At 38.1% G+C, this 26,185-nt stretch overlaps 1 protein-coding gene across 1 annotated transcript in view; it reads left to right on the plus strand.

Annotated features, from left to right (window-relative positions):
• MYO1D (myosin ID) overlaps positions 1–26,185 on the plus strand; it is a 389,352-nt gene that overhangs the window by 124,498 nt on the left and 238,669 nt on the right. The window contains exons 12-14 of the mRNA XM_017890881.1: positions 5,649–5,719; positions 9,409–9,483; positions 15,525–15,657. Coding sequence (XP_017746370.1) covers positions 5,649–5,719; positions 9,409–9,483; positions 15,525–15,657 — 279 coding nt within the window. The remainder of the gene's footprint in view (positions 1–5,648; positions 5,720–9,408; positions 9,484–15,524; positions 15,658–26,185) is intronic.

Genomic DNA, 26,185 nt, shown 5'->3' on the forward strand with positions numbered 1-26,185 from the left:
AAGGGAAAACAGGCCCCTGCTCCTTCACATCCATAGAAAAAGGGGGCAAACATTTCTGCCTCTCCACAGTTCCATATAAATCTATGACACTGCCATTTTTTAGTGTGAATAAAGTCTATTTTCTAACTTCGTCTCCTATGAAATTATGTAATCAGAACAGGGAAATTCCACAGTTAACTAGCTAAAGCCCAAATCATCAAGAAATAGATTACTAGCTGATACTGATTTTAGGCCAGTTTTTTCTAAAATATTCTCCTTGGTCTGTTACTGAGAATTGATTGTAACCCTACTACAAGTTGGCTTTCAGATACTACAGTCTGCTCTTTCATAATAGGATTTTGGGTTAGGACTGCTTCAGTCATTCCCCATTTACACCATAAATACCTAATAAGTGTTTCTCATCTTCCAGGTGCAATCCTAGGTGCTAGGGACAGAGCACTGAGCCAAGTTAGAAGTCACCTAAATAATTCAGAGTGATGTTTTTAAAGATGGCATGATTACGTGGGCAAATGTCCTATCTTTGAGGGAAAGTTTATAAATGCCCTTTATAATCACAGTTCAGGTTTTGGAGACTCACTTAGCACTGTGCCTACCAGATGGTAGACATTCAATCAGTGTTTGTAAAGTTGAATTGAATTTTTCCCAATCATACCAAATAAATCTTATTTAAATTTTCATTTAAATTAGCTATGAGTCTCACATGAGAAATCAAATCTACCTCATTTTGATACCTTCTACCTTGGCCATTTATATACCTGAATTAAATGTGTCAACCAAATATTTTGAAATATCCATTCCTTTTTTTTTTTCTTTTTCTTTTGAAATGGAGTCTCACTCTGCTGCCCAGGCTAGAGTGCATGGCGCAATCTGGGCTCATTTCAACCTCCGCCTCCCGAGTTCAAGCGATTCTCCTGCCTCAGCCTCCCAAGTAGCTGGGATTACAGGCACCCACCATCATGCCCAGCTAATTTTTGTGTTTTTGTAGAGATGGGATTTCACTGTGTTGGCCAGGCTGGTCTTGAACTCCTGACCTCAGGTCATCTGTCCCTCCGGTCTTTCCAAGTGCTAGGATTACAGGCATGAGCCACTACGCCCAGCCATGTCATTTGTAAGAGTAACTATATATACTACATCAGTATTTGCTACTGATTTGACATGAAATGCTAAATAGTAATTTATCTGTGGAGAGGGTTTTCTTTTCTTTTCTTTTCAAATTTGTGGGAGCCCAGGTTTCCCAACTTTTAGACCAAGTAGCTCTTTCTTTTGGTATCCCTAAGACAAGTGCTGAGATAGTGATTACTTATTTGTTTATTTATTTATATTATTTTAGATCTGGGGAGTACATGTTCAGGTTTGTTACATGGCTATATTGCATAATGGTAAACTTTGGGCCTCTAGCATACTTATCACCCAAATAGTGAACATTGTACCCAATATGTAATTTTTCAACCCTCACCCCCCTGCTTTTGGAGTCCCCAGTGTCTTATTTCCATCTTTGTGTTCATGCATATGCATTGTTTAGCTATCACAAGCGATAACGTACATTATTTCACCTAGTATAATGTCCTCCAGCTCCACCCCTGTTGCTGCAGAGGACATGATTTCATTCTTTTTTATGGCTGCATAGTATTCCATTATATATATGTATATCACATTTTCTTTCTATCCAATCATTTGTTGATAGACACTTAGATTGATTCCATTACTTTGCTATTGTGAATAATGTTATGGTAAACATACGAGCACAAATGTCTTTTTGTTATGCCTAGTAGTGGAATTGCTAGGTCAAATGATAGTTCTATTTTTAGAACTACTGTTTAAAAGAAATGTTTACATTTCTTTGAGAAATCTTCATACTGTTTCCCATAGAAGTTGTATTAATTTATATTCCCACCAACAGTGTATAAGCATTTCCTTTTCTCCACATCCATGCCATCTATTTTTGACATTTTTGGTAATAGCCATTCTGACTGGTATAAGACGATATCTCATTGTGGTTTTAATTTGTATTTCTCTGATGATTAGTGATGTTGAACATTTTTTCAAACGTTTGTTGGCTGTTTGTATTTCTTCTTTTGAAAAATACCTGTTCATGTTCTTTGCCTACTTTTTAATGGGGTTATGTAATTTTTTTTGTTATTTAGTTATTTGAGTTCCTTGTAGATTCTGAATATTAGTCCTTTGTTGGAGGCATAATTTATAAATATTTTCTCTGATTATGTAGGTTGTTTGTTTACTCTGTTATTTCTTTTGCTGTACAGAACCTTTTTAGTTTAATTAAGTCACATTTGTTTTTGAGGTCTTGGTCATAAATTCTTTGCCTAGGCCAATGTCCAGAAGAGTCTTTCCTAGGTTTTCTTCTAGGACTTTTATAGCTTCAGGTTTTACATTTAAGTCTTTAATGCATCTTAAGCTGGTTTTTGTGTATGGTGAGAGACAGGGGTCCAATTTCATTCTTCTGTATATGGCTATTTTTCCCAGTACCACTTAGTGAATAGCATATCCTTTCTCCATCGTTTATTTTTGTCAACTTTGTCAAAGATCAGTTGATTGTAGATATACAGCTTTATTTCTGGGCTCTCTGTTGTGTCCCATTGATCTATATGTTTATTTTTGTACCAGAACCATGCTGTCTTATAATAACCTTGTAGTATAATTTTGAAGTCAGGGTAATATGATGCCTCTGGTTTTGTTTGTTTTGCTTAGAATTGCTTTGGCTGTTTGGGCTGTTTTTTGGTTCTATATGAACTTTAGGATTGTTTTCTAATTCTGTGAAAAATGACATTGGTAATTTGATAAAAACGGCATTGAATTTGTAGATTGCTTTGGTCAGTATGAGCATTTTAATGACATTGATTCTTCCAATCCTTGAGCATTGTATGTTTTTCCATTTTTTTGTGCCATCTATGACTTCTTTCATCAGTGTTTTGTAGTTCTCCTTGTAGAGATCTTTCACTTCCCTGTTTAAATATATTCCTAGGGTTTTCTTTTGTGTGAGTGTTTGTGGATATTGTAAATGGGATTGAATTCTTGATTGGGTTCTCAGCTTCAATGTTATTGGTCGTGTATAGAAATGCTTTTTTATTTTTGTACATTGATTTTATGTCCTGGAACTTTACTGAAGTTGCTTATCAAGTCTAGGAGTCTTTTGGAAGAGTCTTTAGGGTTTTCTAGGTATTAGATCATGTTATCAGTGAACAGGAATTATTTGACTTCTGTTTTCCAGTTTGAATACCTTTTATTTCTTTGAGATAGAGATTTTAAAATGTATTCTTCTTTGGGATTTTACCTAATGAAGAAAAGAAACGATCAAACTATCAAAATATTTTAATCACTGTGAACCGTTTCTTACATATGCTATTCTGTGTGTTGAGCTGGATATCATCATTTGCTACTGGTTACTGATTAGCTAGACTTATTGGCATGTTAAATTAGAGGTTTCTGTCTTGTAAAAGTTACTTCATTTAGGGACTACATTGTTTCCTCCACATTAAAGTTGCCATGGAGAGACAGGCAGATGATCCAATAAAGCATAAAATTATTATTTAAATTATTAATATAAAAAATTAAATGATAGATACATAACTTTGCTGTTACCAAAAAAGTAAAGAAAAATCTAAAACCTCCTATGTTCAGATCGGTTGGGACTTTGCAGTATCCAAATGTAAGAATATTCCATTAGTGTAGACATCTCTTGGGTCCTTTTCCTTAAGGAGTTTTGTAAATAAAATGGTTTGTAAAAGCGGTTAATAAGAGAGAGAGCAGGAAAGGGGAATTAAATATTTTGGAGACCTCTCTGTTTGGTAGCTGCTTTGTTCTCCATATTCATTGAATCCTCAGGACAACTCTCTGAGATAAGTAATTATTAAAGAAATCAGAGTGAGTAGATAGTAGAGCCAAGATTTGAACCTTGGAGGTCTGACTCTAATTTCCTATAATTATTCACTTGTCAAATTAATAGAAAACACCTTGAGATTATTTGTTACCTAACATTAGAACCTAAGTGGGTTTTGTGTATTTCCCCAGGAAAACTTTTTTTTTTTTTTTTTTAGATGGAATCTTGCTCTGTCGCACAGGCTGGAGCGCAGTGGCACGATCTCGGCTCACTGCAAGCTCCACCTCCCAGGTTCACGCTATTCTCCCGCCTCAGCCTCCTGAGTAGCTGGGACTACAGGCACCTGCCACCGTGCCCAGCTAATTTTTTGTATTTTTTAAATAGAGACGGCGTTTCACCGTGTTAGCCAGAATGGTCTTGGATTCCTGACCTCGTGATCTGCCTGCCTCGGCCTCCCAAACTGCTGGGATTAAAGGCATGAGCCACCACACCCGGCCTTCCCAGGAAAACTTTTGTGGACTCTCTTAGGTGTCTGTTTAAAAAACTGTAAGATTCCAAGTGATTCTTCACAGGGCAGACAAAGAAGTCTAGGTCCTACTATAACAAGGAACATTGTAGAAAGTCATAGAGACCTCCACAGCCATATAAAAACTGCCTTCCCATAAACTATTCCTCTTCAGTGAGAAAGAGCTGCAGAAGCTTTATCTTCTGTGAAGCAATAGTCCTGAACTGGAGTCTCAGCTTAGCAGACAGATAAGCCAGGCCTCCGTGTACATAAGAGAGCGCAGATGTTACATTCGATTCCAGGAGTCCTCCCCAGGGGTACCACTTACTAGCTATGTGATCTTGTGCCAATTATTTAACCTCTTTGAGCCTCAGTTTCCATGTGTGTTATAGAGAGATCGTTATACCTTAGATGTCAACAGTGAGGACCGAATAAGATGTATGTGCCTAACAACTAGTAAGCCTTCAGTATGGTCCTCCTTAAGTGGACCTTAGAGGAGAAAGAAACTCTGTCAGTTAGGGTAGGCTGAACTGCATGAAGAGAGTAGCTAAATTTTGTTTGGTTTGGTTTCATTTTTGAGACAGGATCTCGCGGTATTGCCCAGAATGGAGTGCAGTGGCCCAATCTTGGCTCACTGCAGTCTCTGCCTTCCACTCTCAGGGGATTCTCCCATCTCAGTCTCCCGAGTAGCTGGGACTACAGATGCATGCCACCACACCTGACTAACTTTTGTAATTTTTAGTAGAGATGGGGTTTTACCATGTTGCCCAGGCTGGTCTTGAACTACTGGGCTCAAGCGATCCACCTGCTTCAGCCTCCCAAAGTGCTGGGATTATAGGCCTGAGCCACCGTGCCTGCCCTATGGCCAAGATTAAAGTTCATAACATAGTAGAAGTCTGTGTCTCTCTCAGGGACCCAAACTTCCTCTGTCTTCTGACTATTCCATGCCCTAGAGACTACCCTCTGTGTCCAACTAGTGGGAGGAGAGAAGAAAGCACAGAAGGGGGGTCATTCACTTTTCACCAGTTTTAGGCCTAGAACAGCCACACTTTACTTCCATTGTCCAGAACTTGGTTACTTGGCCATATCCATCTGTAAGAGTGGACAGGAAATGTAGTCTAGCTGTGTGGATTTCTAGTGAAAGTTTAGTCTTTACTATATAATACATAAGCCATATTTTTAAATCAAGCCCCACACAATGTGATGTCATAATTTGTGATATTATCATCATTTCATATTAAGTTGGACTATATTTTTAGGAAAGCAAAAATGTCTGTTTTCAAAATAATATCCTTCTTGATTTCTTAGCTCTGTGCCTCAGACAAAATTCTGGAGTTTGATCGAGATTTTCGAATTCGACATTATGCAGGAGATGTGGTGTGAGTATCTTACATTGGTACCTACCATGATTTGCATGCCGCCTCACTTTAGAAAATATAACCAGGAAAAATGTATATTGGTTTTATATTCATTTGCATGTTTTGGTCATTTGATATGTCAGTGTATTTTAATTTGTTCAACTGAAAAAATGGCATAGCTTCATTCATTCCTTGCTTTTCAATCGTTTATTGAACACACACTATGTGCCCATGTGCAGTGCCTGGCATAGTTAGGATTCAGTAAAAATCAGCTGGTGGGTCAATAAATCATGGAAGTATTTTAAGAACTGAGATAGAAAGACGGATAAGATGGTCCTTGCCCTAAAGAAACCAACAGTGTAGTGAAGAATATAGGCAATTACATCCATCAAAGGTCACTATAATGAAGACTGGAAACAGTTAAACTAGAGAAGCACAAGGCATTATAGGAGCAGTGAGGAGGAATAATTAGCCCACTGAGAGGGGCATAGAGAGGTCTTGCTGGAGGAAGTGGCATCCAAATTGAGTCCTAAAAGTAAAAGAGGGTTAGTCAGGGGAATGAATTAGGAACAGGGGAGAGAAAAGAGAAAGCTTTCCAAGTAGAAGAAACAGTAGGCATAAAAAGGCCCCTGGGTGAGAATTACTCCTCTATATGAAGTTCTATGAATAGTTGGGTAACTGCATAAGCAAAAACCATTTTTGCTACATTATTTTCCAAATATTATTTGAAAAGTAAAATTCTTACTAGTCATATTTTATTAACAATACAATAAAGTAGAAATTGATCAGAAAGTATAACTAAAAATTATAACTACCTTAGTACATTAGGTTCCAAGGGCTGCTGTAACAAATTCACCACAGTTGGTGGCTTAAATCAACAGAAACTTATTCTTTCACAGTTCTGAAGTTTAAAAGTTCAAAATCAAGGTGTCAGCAGGGCCACAATCCCTCTGGGGGTTCCTTTAGAGAGGAATCTGTTCCTTTTTTTCCAGCTTCTAGTAGCACTGGACATTCCTTGGCTTGTGGCTGCATCACTCCAGTCACATTGCCCTCCTCTTTGTGTGTCTGTTAACTGTCCCTCTGTCTCTATCTCTTTTTTTTTCTCTTTTTCTTTTTTTTTTTTTTGAGATGGAGTCTCACTCTGTCACCCAGGCTGGAATGCAGTGGCGCAATCTCAACTCACTGCAACCTCCACCTCCCAGGCCCAAGCAATTCTCGTATCTCAGCCTCCTGAGTAGCTGGGATTACAGGTGCATACCACCATGCCTGGCTAATTTTTGTATGTTTAGTAGAGACGGGGTTTCACCATGTTGGCCAGGCTGGTTTTGAACTCCTGATCTCAATAGATCTGCCCGCCTCGGCCTCCCAAAGTGCTAGGATTACAGGCATGAGCCACCGAGCCTAGCCGCTCTGCCTCTATCTTAAAGTGACATTTCATATGGCATGTAGGACCCATCTGAATAATATAGGATGAGCTTCTCCTCAAGATCATTAATCACATATTTTATGATATAAGGTAACATTCCCAGGTTCCAGGGAATTTGATGTGAAACTTTTGTTGGGGCTGCATTTCTTAGCCTACTATATTTGTTATGCCTTTGCTGTCCACTGAACACTGCTCCTCGTCTTATTGTTTAAAGAACTCTTTTCTTAGTTTTGCATTAGGAATTCTTTACATGTAATCCATTGCAGGAAGAGATTAAACAAAAAAAGGTAAATCATCTTCTCTATAAATGCCGAAAAGATGTTTAATTTTTAAAAAATTAAAAAGAAATTTTAATAGCTGTTCCTGATTTAAATTAAAATTCTAGGACCATAAAATGATATGGCTCAAAATTATCACGCCATCTGTCAAGCTAACCATTAGTGATGGAATGGCACCATTTTCCACTTTTTCTGGTCATGTTCCCAGGTTCCGTAATACTGAAGAGAGAAGATCCAGTACCATACAAATATCTCCACTAAAAATCCAAGCCTCACTTACAGGGTACTTTCATACAATGCAGAATGGCATAAATGCAGAGCTGGATAGAGGCCTTAGAGATGACCTAGACCAGCCACTTCGTTTTACAGATGAAGAAACTTATGCAGAATGAGTACAGTTCTTACTCAATGTCACTTAGCAAATTTACAGAAGAACTGAGATAATAACTAGCTTTCTAGACTCCTAGTCTAGAACTTCAACTAACCCTTTTGAGGGATATTCAGTGCCTCAGACTTCCTCTTCACTTCTTAAACTCTTCAATCCTTTTCTAGATTTTTACTGAGTATCTTCTGTGTGCTCAATACTTCATAAAGTATGGTCCCTGCCCACAAAGAGCTTGCCATGTAAGATGCATACATACACATAGGTACGTTTATATGTGTTATTATTTATACACATGTAAACACACATATATACACATACACATTTATATACATGTATACAATAACAGTGGTCTAAAATAATTGCCATATGAGTAATAGCAATTACTCACTTGGAATTTAGAGTAAGGAAATACTTCCAGGTTTGTGTAATAAACCCAGGAGGGCTGATGCTGGTCTTTGAATGCTAGGAATTATTTTTATAAGAAGAAGTGGGAAAGGTGCTACAGAATATTCAGGAAATAGCAACTAGGTCCATCTGATTGAAGTGTATCCTTTTTTGTATAGCACAGAGAAGTAGAACTATCTGGAAGAGTAGCTTGAGATCACATCACAAAGGTTCAGTCAAAAGTGACTTGAAAGTATTAAGAAGACCTAGGTCGGGGCAGGCAAGGAAATAATTTTGGATATGGTAACCTTAAAGTACCCATGGGCAGCACAGGCTGAAGGAACTTTCTTGCAGAATTAAATATGTAAGGCAAGGAATCCAGGTTAGAGATCTGGGAATTGCCTATACTGATCTGATTGTCAAGGGAGAAAACAGGCACGAGAGCAGAACTGTAAGGTGTAGCTGTATCTAAAGTTCCTATTTGTTTAATCTCTTAGCCTCTGTCTTAATCACCCAGAGTCCTCAATTACTTTTAGAACCCCAAAACTGAATTCACTCCTTCTAGAGTTCATGCCAGTCACTGGAGTAGTATAGTTCTATTCCCACTCTTCCCACCAACTGCAGTCTTAGCTGGACTTTCAAGACCTTACTCATCTCCCTTCCTCCAAATCATCTATACTGGCCTCCTCATTCTCTCTCCAGAATGCCATGCATGTGCCTGCCTTCATCACTCTATTTGATCTGTTTCCCTGTGTGATCTGCCTGCCTTTTTCTCCTCTGCTTATCCAGTTCTTACCATCCTTTGCAGTTCTTCTTGGATTCTTTTATCCTACCCTGAACATTGAGTGAACCTTAGGCAAGTCACTTGATCTCCCTACGGATGAGACTGTTAGTTCCTGTATGTTGCTGTTTTGCTTTTATCTTAGTAATGCTGGATGATAAATACAGCTGTCTTTTAAAAAGTCATCTTCTTGAGGTAAGCAATAAACCAGTAGGAAATTATCATCTTAATCATAATAATAGTACTGATGCTTGCTCTCCTTTTGCCGAATAGAAACAAAGTCCCTTCTATTTAGTAGGTAAATTCGGTATCCTTTAATACAGACAAGGTGAACAACATCAGCTTTTAGATGATTGCATAATTAACGGTGGAAAGGCTTGTCGCCTCCTAGAAAAGCTTAAATGTGGCTCTTGCTTGGTAAATAATACATGTTTTCTGTGATTTCTCTCCTGTTAGCTATTCTGTCATTGGTTTTATTGACAAAAATAAAGATACTTTATTTCAAGATTTCAAGCGCCTTATGTATAACAGGTAAGATTTAAATTTTATTAACTCGATTAAGCTCATTGACATATGTAATATATGCACATGGTTATATTTATATGCAGTTTTAAGAGTTTCTGGCACATTTTCTTGTTCTGCTTTATCAGACTTAATAAATAGCATATAACTAACTTTATGATAAAATCTATAAATTTTGGTCAGGGCCCTGCTAATAATATGATTTGATTTCCCTTGGGTTGCCTCAGTTTCTGTGCTCACGGCTGCCAGCCTTCCAGCATCCCCTACCAGTATACTCAGCAGTCCTCAGGCCAGGCCAGTGTGATGAAGAAATGTCAGGTGACATCTGGCCCAGCTAGAAGTTTTGCATACTCAGATTCCCATTGTAGTGTCTTCACCCCCAAATAAGAGACCACTCTGGTATCAGAGTGGCATCTAGTGTCAGTGAGCACTGATGGTGACTAAGCCGACAGAATCTTCTCACAAACCAACAAAATGTGGAAAAGTTATGGCAAAATAAAACTAAGCATATGATAAGTTTAAATCCAGTATGGATACTTTAAAAAGAAGGTCCATGAAGAAGAAAGAGGATTCCTGGCCATCTTCTTACAGGTTAAAGAACTGTATTCACTGATTTATTAAGTCTACTTAGTCAGTTGCTCAGTAGATTATCAAAAATATATTGAGTACCTTTGAGGCACACATTCTTCTATGTTCTGGGATACAGCTGTGAAAAAATATAGGCAAAGTCCCTGGCCTCATGGAGATTATAGTCTAGTGAAGGTGACAGTTAGTGAACAAGGAAACAACTTTCAGTTTGTGCCAAGTGCTGTGCAGAAAAATAAAGTAGGTAAGAGATTGAAGGGTACAGACGAGGAGGGGCTGGGAAGGAATTATAGATAGGGTAGTCAGAAAAGGCCTCTTATAGAGGTGACATTTCAGCAGAGACCTGAATTAAGTGGAGGGAGCCATGCAGATATCTGGAGGAAGAGCATTCCAGACAGAGAGAATAGCTAGTACCAAGGCCCCAAGGTGGGAATGAGCTTGATTTGTGGGGAAAACAAAGTGAGGGATGGGGAGAGTGACTTTAGAAAGGTAGGTTGATCCTGGATCATAGAGCCTGAGTCCGGGTAAGAAGAAAGTATTAAGGGAAGCGTTGGAATTTATGACGTGATGTGACGTGATGTGATTTATGTTTTAAAGATATCCGTGCTGCTACTACTATGTAAAATGCACATAGTAAGGGACAAGCATGGAAATAGACAGTAAAGCAGGCGAGTTTAATAATGCAGGCTGCGGCCGTGTGCAGTGGCTCACGCCTGTAATCCCAGCACTTTGGGAGGCCGAGGCAGGCAGATCACGAGATCAGGAGATTGAAACCATCCTGGCTCACACAGTGAAACCCCGTCTCTACTAAAAATACAAAAAAAATTAGCGGGGTGTGGCAGCGAGTGCCTGTAGTCCCAGCTATTCGGGAGGCTGAGGCAGGAGGATGGCGTGAACCCGAAAGGCAGAGCTTGCAGTGAGCCAAGATTGCGCCACTGCACTTCAGCCTGGGCGACAGAGCAAGACTCTGTCTCAAAAATAAAATAAAATAAAATAATAATAATAATGCAGGCTGAGGCCTGGGTGGTGGTGACAGAGATGATGAAAAGGGGTCAGATTGGATGATATTTTGAAAGTAAAGTCTACAAGATTTGCTGGTAGAGACGATGTGTAGTGTGAGAGGAAGACAGAAATCAGAGGTGATACCTGAGCCTGATAGGAGAAGACAAGAGGAAACGCTAATTGGTTCAGGGAAATTAAGAGTTTTGTTTTGGATGCGTTATGTCTGAAGTGCATTTTGGATACCGAATTAAAAGTGCCAAATCAGCAATTGCAAATATGCATGTGGCTCTCAGGGGAAAGGTGGGGCTAGAGATATAAATTCACAGTCGTCAGTGTATTGATTGTGTTTAAAGCCCTAGACTAGATGAGAGTATGTAGGGAGTGAGCGTGGATTTCAAAAAGAGAAGAGGTTAAAAAGACTAATTCCTGAGACACTGTAACATGTAGAGTCAAACAAGGAAAGAGGAACTAGCAAAGGAAACAGAGCATGCCAGTGGGGAAGGAAGTAAACTGGGAATCTGGTGTCACAGAGGCCAAGCCAAGAAAAAGTGTTTAAAGAAGAAAAAAATTGATACACTACATCAAATCTTGTCAAAAGCAGGAGTGATGAGAGGACCAAGACTGACCATTGGATTTGCTAACGCCAGGGTCAGTGGGACTCTTGACAACACTGGTTTCCATGTAGCATTGAAGACAAATATCTCATTGATGTGAGCTCAAGGGAATACAGGAAATGAGGATATAGAGACATTGTGTTTAAACAGTTCTTTCAAGAATTGTCATCAAATGGTTCAGCTGTGTGGATGTTGAAGCCACCAAGATTAATGATAGCACTATCATTAGTAGAAAGTTACAGAGACATAGGAATGTGAGAGAGGATCCTTGGAAGAACTGGGCATGGAGAAAAAGGACTTTCAGAAGGGAATTTCAATGCTTAATTTATCAGGTAAGGCACATTCATTTTGAGGGACAAATGACGGAGTCTAGCATTTCTCTGTGCAGAAAATGCTAAAAGCTCAACTTGGAAAAAACAGCCTTATTTGGCCAGTGGTACCATCAGGGTGTGTTGCCAGTCTGTGTACCAAGAGGCTGCACGAGGTGGTGTTTGTTAACTTTGTGAATGTACCATGGCCCAGAAGTTCAGCTACTGAGAACAGCTTCACCTTTTGGTGGTGAACTAATACAGCCCAGGCTCTCTGGGCCAGGTAGAAACAAAACAGCATGTGGATTTATTTCTAGTGGAAAATCTAACAGTGACATGGAATGGAATCCAGTTGTCCCGAAGTATCCATGGAGAATTAATTCCATCCCGTACCCTCCTCCACCAAAGATGCCAAAATCCATACATGTTCGAGTCCCTTATGTAAAATGGTGTAGTATTTACATATAACCTACCCACATCCTCCCAGATACTTTAAATCATGTCCAGATTACTTATAAAACCTAATAAAATGTAAGTGCTGTGTAAATAGTTGTTATATTGCTTAGAGAATAATGACCCCCAAAAAAGTCTGTACATGTTTAGTACAGGCACAACCATCTTTTAAAAAAATATTTTCTATCCATGGTATGTTGAATGTGGAAGCCGTGGATATGGAGGACCAACTGTAATTGTGTTCATGTAACAGGCTGATTTTCCCTATTGGAAAACCTGCTTGGGAAATCAAATAGCAGTGAGAACTCTGATTCATTATTACCCATGGAATCCAGAATGCTTAGTTGCCTGGTAAGCACAGAGTCAGAACAAAGGAACTTGGATAAACCCAACAAGTAAAGGCATCAGGCTAAGATGAATCCATTTCACCGTAGGAATAGTTTTGCCAAAGGGGTGAAAGATTGAAAGTCTGTTAAATGCAGCATATTGCATATATTCCATAATAGGAAAGACCTTGCCCGTGAGATGGGAAGTCTTGACTTTATTTATTTATTTATTTATTTATTGGATAAAATCCTCCTCCTAGATGGTATTAGAATGAGCCACCTTCACCTCTGGACACTATTTGATGCTTCCATGGCTAACAGCCTTCCAAAATTTGAATCCATTTTTTCTTTGTATATGTTAATATAATGATTTTTCTTTTTCTTTTTTCTTTTTTAGAAGTGTTATCCCAGTCGCCCAGCCTGGAGCACAGTGGTGTGATCATAGCTCACTGTAACACTGAACTCCTGGGCTCAAGTGATTCTCCCAACTCTGCCTCTGGGGGTACAGGCATGCACCACTACACCCAGCAATATAATTATTTTTAAGCAGTGTTCCTTGGATTCTAGTTCTGTAGACCTTGATAGTATACACACATGTATGCATGCATGTATGTGTGTGTGTGTCTGTGTAAATGGAGGGAGGAAGGGAGCAAGCATTTTGCATTCCAGGTGCACAAACTTTTACTCTTTACTGCTCTTGTTAGCCAGATGAGATCTGCCTTACCTTTTATACATACTGGGTCTCTGGAGGAGCTTCCCTTTTAAGATAAGGGTTCTGGGTATTTAAAATATTTTGAAAACTGTTTTGTTAATATTACATTCAGTCTGGGCACGGTGGCTGACACCTATAATCCCAGCACTTTGGGAGGCTGAGGTGGGAGAATCGTTTGAGATTAGCCTGGACAACATAGGGAGACCCCATTTCTACAAAAAATTAAAAAGTTAGCCAGGCATGGTGGCACGTACCTGTAGTCCCAGCTACTCGGGAGGCTGAAGTGGGAGGATCACTTGAGCCCGGAAGGTCAAGGCTGCAGTGAGCTATCATCTCACCACTGCTCTCCAGTCTGGGTGACAGTGAGACGCTGTCTCAGAAAAACAAAAATATTACAGTCATGACTTGGCCTGAAAGTTCTTTCTCTTTAAAATGACTCCCTATAACTGTTTGGATTCATTTTGTATCAATTCTGCTATTTAACATATTATCTTATTTCCTTCATTTCCAACCTTTACAGTGTAGTGCAGGAATAGTCTCCAAATATGGCCAACAGTGAGTAAGGTAGACAAAGAATTTGGAGTAGAAACTGCATAGACCAAATGCCAGCGACTAAAAGACACAGTCTTTTGACATGTGTCAGACTTTTCAAAGTACACAAAGTACAGTTTTCTACTTTCTGAAAATTCTATTCAGTAAGTGTTAGAATGGCATTCAGGAACCATGTGCACTGTAAGTTAAGAATGTTGCCTTAAATTATGTCTGTGCTAAAGATAAGAATGAAAAGGTTAAGGAAAAACAATATACATCTATGTAGTCATTTTGATATAAGTGTACAAATGGAAAATTATGGAATAGGACTAGAAAGTAATGAAAGTGGGTTCATAAACCACAGGTTATTGCAGCATTTTGTAGCCACTTTGACAGTAGTTGGCACTGCTTGCTGATGATGGTGAGGGCTGGGAGTGTTGCTCTGTCTGTATTCACAGACCCAGTCAATCCACACATCACCATTTATCTTCTTCGCTTTGCGCTCATCTGCTCTTTCATCTTGCAGCTATTATTTTGAGCACCTACATACAGAAACATTCTGGGTGCTATGGAGATCCAATTCAATTTCTAAAATTTTATATGAGGGAAAGAAAGTGGATAAAATGTTAGCAGTAGTAAGAACAATTAGCAGTGAATGCTAATGTTAATTATTTTCTCTTCTCAGCCCCCAATTTTCTAAGGAAAGTTTTTTTCTGATAAAAGTTTCTAGGAAGCAAGCAACATTTTCAGTTCCAATTAGTTTAACATCAAAAGCACCCAAAATGAAACCAGAAAAAAATGACAGTTGAGATCACTACACGTTTTTAAAAATACCTCCACAGAGCAGAATGATGAATATATAATTTTAACCTGAAAATTGGCCTGAAACGCATTTTTAGAATTGGACTGCAACAGTCCTAATGTCACATCAATAAAATATTATAACTGCCAGTGCTACCTACAAATTTGTTCACAATTTGAACTGCAGTAAACGGATTTACTAGGGACAATATAAAAATGGTTATTTTATATTCCTACCTGTGTTTTTAAGATCGGGTGTTCTGTAGTGTTAACTGTTCTATTAATATATAAATACTTGCTTTAATTCAAAGATGTTGCCACTTTTATGTTTTCTGCTGTGACACTGAGGATCATTTTTCTACTAGTGGTTTGTCCTCATTTTCTAACCATCACATAAATGAATTTGTTTTCTATATGTAAGAGCCATATTGACCATTTGAGGGTCCTAGGTAGGTAGAATAAAGATGTCACTTTAAAGAAGTTTGAATAATTTTTTAAATACGCTGTAGTTTGGAAAAAATCTCAATTTGCATTGCAGTATCAGTCATTATACTTGCAGCATAATTTTCTGGATGGAATCATCTTTCCAATTAGGCCTTGTGAGTTCAGTCTGTAGTCCAATTATAATTCTCAGGATACATTTCAGCAGAATTGCTTATCAGTTTTTATCCAGCTTATTTGAATGTGACATTTGAATTGTTTTTTCTCTGCTTCTCAGTTCGAATCCTGTGCTCAAGAATATGTGGCCTGAAGGCAAACTGAGCATTACAGAGGTGACCAAGCGACCTCTGACTGCTGCTACCTTGTTTAAGAATTCTATGATTGCTCTAGTAGACAACCTTGCATCAAAGGTAATTATTTTCTTTTCTAAATATCCATTTTAACTCATAGATTTCCTCTTGATGCATTATAAAGAATGTATATATGATTTGCTTTTTAGGTAGTCACATGTAGATTGAAGAATATGTATAAAGTGAATGTTATAATAGAATTTTATTCTTGCATTTTAAAATCTCACCTCAGTGGAACAATTGTTTGTGTCCTAGATTAGTATGTATCTTAAATTTGAGCTTTTATTCTACTGTCATGGTCAAGGGAAAAATCTTGAATTTAAAAAATATATAAGGCATAGCATGCCCAGCAAAAGGAACTTTCTTCCTGTGCTGAAAACAGGACCTGGCCAAAATAAATAAGTGAAATCTTGAATTAAGTTGTAAAATGCACTATTTATATATTGTGTTTGAGTACAAAGTGGCCAGAGAGTTTTAAGAGGAAATTTAGTATGCAAGTATTGTCCTTAGGCTATTTTAAATAATTGAAATATAAAGATGTATTGGCCCGGGTGTTGTGGCTCATGCCTGTAATCCCAGCACTTTGGGAGGCCAAGGCGGGAGGATCACTTGAGACCAGCCTATGCAATATAGTGAGACCTCCTTTCTACAAAAGGTTAAAAAATTAGCTGGGCATGGTGGCATGCACCTGCAGTCCCAGCTACTCAGGAGGCCGAGGCAGGAGGATCACTTGAGACCAGCCTGGGCAATATAATGAGACCTCCTCTACAAAAAGTTACAGAATTAGCCAGGCGTGGTGGCACATGCCTGTGTTCCCAGCTATGCTGGAGGCTAAGGTGGGAGGATTGCTTGAGCCTGGGAGGCAGAGGTTGCAGTGAGCCAAGATCGCACCACTACACTCCAGTCTGGGTGACAGAGCAGGACCTTGTCTCAAAAAAAAAAAAAAAAAAGATGTATTATCGACAATTATTTGTGGTTTTTATTGTTCCTTTGAGGACTAATACTATTTGATAACTTTTGTCTGTTTTGTTTTGTCCTTAAAGAACATATTTCTACCCTTAACTGCTGCTGTTGACAAGTTTGATAAATTAGGCAGCATTCTGAGCCATGTTATTTTTGGTTTCTTCATTTTTATCTTTCTCTTCTGGTGGTTCTCCTATGTAGTTTCTTCTTTATCTTTTTTTTTTTAAATCAACTTCCTCTCTAAGAATTTAAATCTATACTGTTTCTGGTTACTTCACTATGGATAAATTAGGCAAATGCCACAGGAACACATCTGTTCAGTAGCTTTCTATTTCCTTTTGTCAGGATTCTTTGGCCTGAAGTGACCGCATATAAGCACAGTTTGTTGGCTTATATAATCAAACCTCCAGAAGGGCAGGGGTAAGGACACTGGCACTGAGGGCTACAATGCCATTAGGACTCTTCACTCTTGTGTCTCAGCTTTTCTTTGCATGTCAGCTGCAACCTGCTTCATCCAGCAAGAAGAAAAGTGAACCTGGAAGGAAGGCATAGGACACAAGAAACAGTTGAACACTGAATTTCATGAAATATTTTTAAATATTCAGTTTACTACAGTTAGTCAATTAACTAGAAAAAGAATTGTTTTGTTTTCTAAACTTGGTAGTTAATGTGCCTTGTAAAGAAATAAAATTCTAGAACCTTCTATAATTTCTGTATCAGGAATTGCATTCAACTTCTAATAAAACAGATCCCTGAATTAGTAGCTTAAATAAAAGAGACATTTATTACTCTCTCCTATAAATGAAGTACAGAAGAAGGCATCCCAGGATGGGTATGGCAGATCCAAAGTTTAATTAGAGACCCAAGTTCTTTCTGTCCTTCTGCTCTACCATCCTAGTGCTTGGCATCCATCCTCCTGGTCCATGATGGCAGCTGGAACTTCCTCCTTTTTAAAGAGACTTCCTGGAAGTTTGACACAACACTTTAGCTATATCCCATTTGCTACATAGAGTTGTAAGGGAAGCTGGGAAGGGCATTTACATTCTGGTCAGCAGTGCACTCAGCTAGCAGTAAGAATTCTGTTTTAAAGTAAGAAAAAGATACTGGACATAAGGTGGGGAACTAGCCTAGCAATCTCTGCTACAGCTTCCCAATCCGTGTGTGTGGAGGTCAGGGGAGAAGGGAGGCAGCAGAGATAAGCAGAAGAATATAGACAACTTATCAGTACAATAGAAGGCAAAAAGGTGAAGCCAAAGTGAGGGGTTCTAGAGGACAGCAGAAAAAGAAAGAGTTGCATTTAGAACAAAATAATATGATAGAAATAAATCTAAATAATTGTATTCATCATAATGTAAATAGACTAAGCAGACTAGATAGCTGGAAAATCCAGCTATATGCTGCTTAAAGGAGACACACATAAATAACACCATGCAGAAAGCTCAAAAACAAAGGCGTAAAGATATCAAGCCACCTGTCACCAAAAATGGTTAAAAGCAACATTCATGTGAAAGAACATAGAATTTAAGAAAGCAAGTATTAATACAGGTAAACTAGTGATAACAAAATAAAACCGTCCAAGACAAGCCATGTTGAACTAGGTACCTAACAACATACCCTTGCTTCTTATAAATTCTATTAAAAAAAAAAAAAAAAAAAAAAAAAAAAAAAAAAAAAACCTGAAAATCTTAAAGGAAAAATTGACAAGTCCACCATCATAATGTGAGATTTTAAACCAGTGCTATCAGAAAGATAAATGATAGATGAAGCAGACAAAAATGTTAGTAAGAATGCAGAAGCTTTGAAAACCAAATTTAAACTTTATCAAATAGATCAAAGGAACCCCATACCCAGGGAATAGGAAATATATATTCCTTTAAAGTATACATCGAGGCCAGACGTGGCGGCTTACACCTGTAATCCCAGCGCTTTGGGAGGCCAAGGTGGGAGGATCACTTGAGGTCAGGAGTTCAAGACCAGCCTGTCCAACATATTGAAACCCTGTCTCTACTAAAAATACAAAAATTAGCTGGGCATGGTGGCCTGTTGTCCCAGCTACTCAGGAGGCTGAGGCAGGAGAATCACTTGAACCTGGGAGGTGGAGATTGCAGTAAGCGAGATGGTGCCACTGCACTCCAGCCTGGGCAACAGAGCGAGACTCCATCTCAAAAAAATAATAAAATATACATGCAACATTTACAAGAATTAACCACATAATAGATGACAAAGAAAACCATTTTGGGTGTGTGTGTGTGTGTGTGTGTGTGTGTGTTTGTGTATGTGTGTATGTGTGTTTTCAGATGGAGTCTTGCTTTGTTGCCCAGGCTGGAGTGCCATGGTACGATCTCAGCTCACTGCAACCTCTCTGCCTCCTGGGTTCAAGCAGTTCTCACACCTCAGCCTCCCAAGTAGCTGGGATTACAGGTGTGTGCCACCACACCTGGCTAATTTTTTTTTTTTTTTTTTTTTTTTGTATTTTTAGTAGAGATGGGGTTTCACCATGTTGGCCAGGTTGGTCTTGAACTCCTGATCTCAGGTCATCCACCCACCTCAGCCTCCCAAAGTGCTGGGATTTTAGGTGTGAGCCACCACACTCAGCCATCTCAACCGTTTTGAAGAAGCTCATATACAGATATATTTTTCATCTTAAAAGCAAGTAAAATAAAAACCAGCATTAAAAAAAAATTTAATGTTTGGGAACTTTGAAAAGTACTCTCCTAAACAGGTCATAGGTTGAAGAGGAAATCACAATGGAAATTACAAAATGTTAGGAAGTGCATGACAAAAAATTTGTCAAAATTTATAGAATACTGCTAAAGTGATCCATTTGTTATGCCTTTGTAAAATAACAAGAAAGACTGAAAAGTTAATGCCTAAGTGCAACTCAAGAAGCCAGAAAAGGAAATCCAAAGAAAACCTAAAGAAAGAAGTAAGAAAATATTTTTTTAAATAGTAAAACTTTAAAATAATGGGAAAAAAGTAATCAATAAGACCTCTAATAAAGCTGATAAGTTAAAAAATTATGAACAAAAAAGGGGCTATTACTATGCAGACATTATGGAGATTTTTTAAAACATAAGAATATTATGGATAACTATATGCCAATGATTTGGAAATGTAGATAGTTTTCTAGAAAAAAAGTTATCAAAATTAATTCAAGAAGAAAGGGACAACCTGAATATATCAGTAACCTTAAAGAATCTGAATAACTGATGATAAATCCACCTTTTCCCAACTTTGCCAAGGACATCAGATCTAGATGGTTTTACAAATCAGTTTTGTAAAACCTTTGAGGAACCATTCATCCCTATCATATGGAAACTGTTTTGGAGGATGGGAAGAAGAGAGGCAACTACTCAACTCATTTAATGAGATTAATGTTACCTTAATATAAGCAATATGAGAAAATAAAATTAGACATCAATTTAACTTAGAAATATAGATGTAAAGACCTCAAAAATATATGAATAATGCATTTTCTGGCAACATGGTGAATGAGGTGCCCACTAAAGCACTGAAAACAACTGAAATATTAGATAAAATATAAAAATCAACATCTTGAATGCAGCCATGAACTAACAAAAAGTAAGGTATATGCAAGCCAGAAGCTGAGTGAATGTAGAAGTTAACTGAGTGAAAGGAAAAACCCCTAAAGCTGCCCCTCAGCCTGTGGGGATTTATTGAAGTGGGTAACTTTGAATATAGTTATTCAAGGCTGGGTCCTTGAAGTGAAGCCCAGGGCCTCCCCAAAGTAGGGTGTCTAATAAGGAATTCTGTGCACACACACACACACAATGGTGAGTCTTTAAAGGGCTACATGTAGAGTGAACTACAAGTAATTCCCCATTATCAGTAAGGAAAACTGCGTGTCTTGGTCCTTGGCACTGAGCCACGGGTGGAAGGGGGTGTGAATCTCTCTTGGGAATTTATAATCATAAGTGAGCTTTTAGGAGGTTTGCAACCCAAACTCATACTACTTGGGTAGCTTGAAAAAGCCACAAACTGACAATTTGATTAAAGGTGGTCCAGGTCTTATAATTGCCCCAGGCATCTGAAAAAAGCAAGTAAAACTGTTTTCCTTAAGGAAACTATCTTCATACTGTCACAGGATCCTTGGGTTGTCGCTTTTCTGGCCAGAAACTTTTGTGGCTGGTGGTGCCTTTGCCTGAGTTTTGCTCAAGCCTGCCGGGCTTGTTCCACCTGCTCAGCCTGGCAGGCTGCACTCAGCTTGCCCTACCAACCTGGATTCCACACCTGCCAAGGATGAGCGAGGCACAGAAGGGCAAGGGGTGTGTGAGTGAGTGAGCGTAAGGTCCAGCCACTGCACACAGCCAAGCACACCGGCTCCAGCAGGGCAGGCAGCTCCAGGCACCAACACAGGCACTGGTTCCCTGTGAGGCTGCGACTGGACCAGGCATAGGAAGGGCCACAGCTCTTCTTCTGTTTTCACTCCTCATCACCCACAATGTGGCAAGCAAGGAGCGTGTTTCAGCCCTGTTTGTATTACAGCTCTTTTAGCCCTGTCATTCAGTGGATTCCGAGTTCTTGTCCTGTGTCCAGGAAGAATGAGTTATGCATACAAATAGAGGGTGAGCAAGGCAAAGAGGTGCTTTATTGGGTGACAGAACAGCTCAGAGGAGACTTTCAGTGGGTAGCTCCTCTCTGCAGTCAGGTCCTCCCGTCTACTCATCTCTCAGCACGCAACCCCAGCCGCGCCTCCCCAGCTGCAGCCAGCATCATGGCGGCAGCGGCTCCAGATGGGCCACCAATACCAGACCTTAAAGAATTTCCACAAAGTTCTAAGGAAAATTAGCTCACAGTAAGGAATCACTACAAGATACTATAGGTAAAAGGCAAACTAAACAACAAACAGCAGGTTCAGACTCATGAAAACTTCTGATACAGAAATGATCCAAAAGAGAATATAAGAATGTTTAATATATATCAAGAAATGAAAGACCTGAAAATGAGAGAGAGCAAGCAACTAGACAATTGATAGAAATAAAAACTAAGTAATTAAAATTAAAAAATCAATGGATAGGTTTAACATAAAGTTACATAAAGCTGAAGAGAAAGTAGCGAAATGAAAGTAAGAACTGAAGGAGTTATCCAGAATTCCACTTAGACCGAGAAATGAAACACATAAAAGAAACATTAAGACTCGGGGGGCAGGGCACAGTGGCTCACGCCTGTAATCCCAGCACTTTGGGAGGCTGAGGCGGGCAGATCACAAGGTCAGGAGATCAAGACCATCCTGGCTAACATGGTGAAACCCTGTCTCTACTAAAAATACAAAAAAATTAGTCGGGCATTGTGGCACGTGCATGTAATCCCAGCTACTCAGGAGGCTGAGGCAGGAGAATCACTTGAATCCGGGAGGCAGAGGTTGCAGTGAGCCAAAATTGTGCCACTGCACTCCAGCCTGGGTGACAGAGTGAGACTCCATCTCTTAAAAAAAAAAAAAAAAAAAAAAGAATAAAAAAAAAGACACATGGGAGAGAAAATAAAGTGGTCAAACATGTATCTTATCAGAGTTATAGAAGAGAAAATGGATAGAACAATATTTGAAGAAATATTCCTGAGAATTTCAAGAATATTGAAGGACTTCACTTAACAGAATCAGGAAGCCCAGTGAATCTGAAGTTGAAAAAATTAAAAGAAATCTGCATGTAGACACCTAGTAAAATCCTAGAAGATTAAAGACAAAGAAAATATCTTAAAAGCAGCCAGAGAAAAGACAGATTAGATTCAAAAGTATGACAATTAGTCTGAGAGAAAATAACTGTAAACCAAAATTCTATACCCAGGGAATATATTTTTCCAGAACAAAGGCACAATAAAGAATCTTTCTGAAAACAAAACCAAAACAGAGTTTATCAACCTCACTTAAGGAGATTCTAAAAGATATTCATCAGACAATAGGAAGAGTATACTAAATGAAACTCTGAAATGCAAAAAGAAAAGAAGAGCAAAGAATTGGTAAATATGTAGATGCATTTAAATAAACTGTAAAATAATATTTCGTGGAATGGAAAATACAGATTAGAATTAACACAATAACAGTTGCATATCAATTAGAAGAGTAGCTGATTGTAATTCAAGTGTTCAAGGTCCTTAGTTCAGAAAAAAGGAATAAAAATATTGTGGAATGTTCAACTCTGATGAGTTAAAAATACATGTGAAAATTTTCTAGCATAATCATTGAAAATAGTAGAAAATAGAGGTTATAAATTCCAAACTAGTAGAGAAGAAAAAAAAAACACACACACACAGAATAAAAACAAAGAATCCTCCCCCCGCCCCCCCCCAAAAAAAACATAAAAAAAAGAAACAAAAGAACATAGGAAAAGCTGGATATTTATTTGGTAGAAACAAATTAAATATATTCATAATTACATTGAATGTAAATGGATAAAAGCCTATTCAGATTAAAGAAAAAGAATTCAGATATATGCTATTTATTAGTGACACCCATATGGAAATAGAACAACTGAAAGTTTGTATCAGTTCCACAGTCTGGGATCACCTTTATCCGATTTCAGGGCCTGTAGTAACTCAGTGTTGGGCTGTCGTCCATTCACCTTTATCTCCCAGGTTTAGCTATTCAGGATTGCAGACCAAACTACATTCCCTCATCCAAGACTCCAGGTTCTAACTTTGGTACCAAAGTCCCATGAGAGCCAGAAGCTATGCTCAGCCTTATGACTGCCTTTTCCATGTCAACAGTAGCTACTAAAACAAAACACAACCATGAGATGTAGGCTCACTCATCTTGATTTTAGTTTTCTAATTTTGGCCAGGTCTTTCCTCCCTATCTTATTAGCTCTGTGATGCACTTACCAAAACCTTTTCCCCATATTTTGTCTAGCACCTTTTTTAAGTAACTTCATCAGGAAGATTGATAAATATTATCTAATCCTCCATTACCAGGAGTAGAAGTCCCTGGCTCCTCACTTTCACAGAATCCATAGTGTCTTCAGTTCACGACTTTGTCCCTACCCAGATTATAAATCTTTTGAATCTAGAGAATGGGTTCTGTTAATTTGATGTGTTAATACCTAATAAGGTACTATAAACATATTGTCAGTAAATTATTAAATGAACTTGAATTTGCTATGACTATTTGACAGTGTTCAAAGCAGGTTAAATAGATGTATATTTAGATAGTATATTCCAGCAAATCTGTATACTGATTGGTGTACTTTCACAAATGGTATTTTTTTCCCATAAAGTGTATAGGGAGAGACAGGTGAAAAAGTTCAAGTGAATAAGATCACTATTAACCTTTGCAATTTAACCTTTATAAGACATTCTGAATTTGCCAAATTTAGGATTTCTTAGGCTGAGTCAGTCTGGATATTTATAAATGAGAGAGGAGGCAGCATTTATAAATTGACACAGAATGCTGATTAAATATAGAGAAAGTATTCCCACTAGATTCCTTATCCAAAGACTTTCATATTACTAAACAGGATGAAAGGGCTTCCCCCCATTTCTTAGTTGGTTGCTAGTGTCTCATCCAATGTTGCCACTTCCTGTGCATAGTCACTCAGTACTGGTAATATTCCTTTCAACTGTTTTCTGGTTAGTAAAGTTAGTTATATTAATACTTCTCATATGATGCCTTATGTTAAGATTGCCTTGCCCACATGATTTTATACATTATTCAGTCCAAAATATTTTCCAAATCACATTGTAATTTCCTTTTTGACCTAAGGGTTAGTTGTTTAGAAGTATTTTTCTTAATTTTCAAACACACAGGATTTTCTCATTATCTTTTTGCTCTTGATTTCTAGCTTAGTCTTATTTCATCAGAAGACACACTCCGTGTGATTTCAATGTTTAGAAATTTGCTAAATTTGCTTTATGTATATGTTTTGTTTGTCTTTAAAAAATTTGCGGCCGAGCTCAGTGGCTCACGCCTGTAATCCCAGTATTTTGGGAGGCCGAGGCAGGTGGATCATGAGGTCAGGAGTTCAAGACCAGCCTGGCCAACATAGTGAAACCCTGTCGGTACTAAATATAAAAAAATTAGCTGGGCATGGTGGTGTGCACCTGTAATCCCAGCTATTCAGAAGGCTGAGGCAGGAAAATCATGTGAACCTGGGAAGCGGAGGTTGCAGTGAGCCAAGATCATACCATTGCACTCCAGCCTGGGTAACAGTGCGAGACTCTGTCTCAAAAAAAAAAAAAAAAAAAATTCCATTCAATATTCTACACAAGTCCGTTAGGTCAAGTTTGCTAATAATATTGTTCAACTTTTCTATTTTCTTCCTGACTTCTTTGTTTTGTCAACACTGAAAGTTGTTTTAAACTCCACCTTGATTCTGAATTTATCTACTTGTCCTCATTGTACCTTTGATTTTTTGTGTAAATATTTAGAGAATTTGTTAGGCTCATTCAAGTTAGAACTGTTATATCTTCCTGGTGTTTGAGTCATTTATCATTATGAAACATCTCTATTTCCATATTGCTTTTTGCCTTGAAATCTACTTTGCATGAATAATATAGCTATGCCAGCTTTTCTTTTGGCTAGAGTTTGCGTGGTATATCTTTTTCATCCTTTTACTTTCAATCTTTCTACATCCTTATGTTTCAAGTATGTCTCTCATAAGTAGCATATAGTTAACTTTGATTTTTTTAATCCAGTCTGACAATTTTTATCTTTTGAATAAATCATTTAGTTCATTTACTTTTAATATAGTGTGTGTTGCATTTAAATCAGCCATCTTGTTAATGCTTCTATTTGACTCTTCTGTATTTCTTTTCTTTTTTTTTTTTTATTTCTTTTACATTGATTATTGTAGGAAAAAGGTAAACAAAACTTTATTCCTTCTCCTTGACAGCTTAACCTCAGTTAAATTTCTAGCTCTGTTCGTCTGGCAACCTAGTAAGACATATATCACTTAACAACATCACTTATGGTGAAAATTATCCCTGTCAGTAAATTGCATCTGTCTTGGGAGAATGATGTCTGGTGGGGATGATATACTTTGGGTTTGCCTGAGCTCAGTGACTCTTGTATTAGGCCTGTCCTTTGCTGGACCCTGGAAGCTATGTCTTCTGAGCTGTTCTAAGAGATATTTGGTCCTGTAGGGCCTGAGGCTTTTAAGCCAAGGTCACCTCCCACACCTGCCCAATGTGGATCTCATCTCCTTACACCTAAGCTGTCACTTGATTGCTGTGTGGACTGCCCCAAGGACACTGACACTACCTGCTAGCAAACTGTGTTCTTGGCCTTTTGAAGAGATTGGTGCCAAATGAGCCCTATGAGTGTTTTGAGTTAAAATGTTTAGTTAGACCTAAGAACGTACTCTTTCCCCTCTCCTGGTGTTACAATTATTTTTTATCATTTCATTTATTCTCTTTATTATTTTGGAGGATTTACGTCTTAAATGCTTTTACAGTGGTTACTTGACTTATTGCGATATCATTCTTGAATTTAAAAATCTAGTATTATTTGGTACTTTTACCTCCTTCCTAGAAAATGCAAGGCCAATTTAATTCCATTTACCTTCCTTCTAACTTGTATGCTATTTTGATCATGTATTTTAATTATATACCAAAATAACATGCATATACATTTTTAAAGCCAGTAAGACATTATTATATCTATTTAGATATAATA

The sequence above is a fragment of the Rhinopithecus bieti genome, unplaced genomic scaffold (assembly GCF_001698545.2).
Source record: "Rhinopithecus bieti isolate Rb0 unplaced genomic scaffold, ASM169854v2 scaffold_19652, whole genome shotgun sequence".
In the NCBI taxonomy this organism is placed as follows: domain Eukaryota; kingdom Metazoa; phylum Chordata; class Mammalia; order Primates; family Cercopithecidae; genus Rhinopithecus; species Rhinopithecus bieti.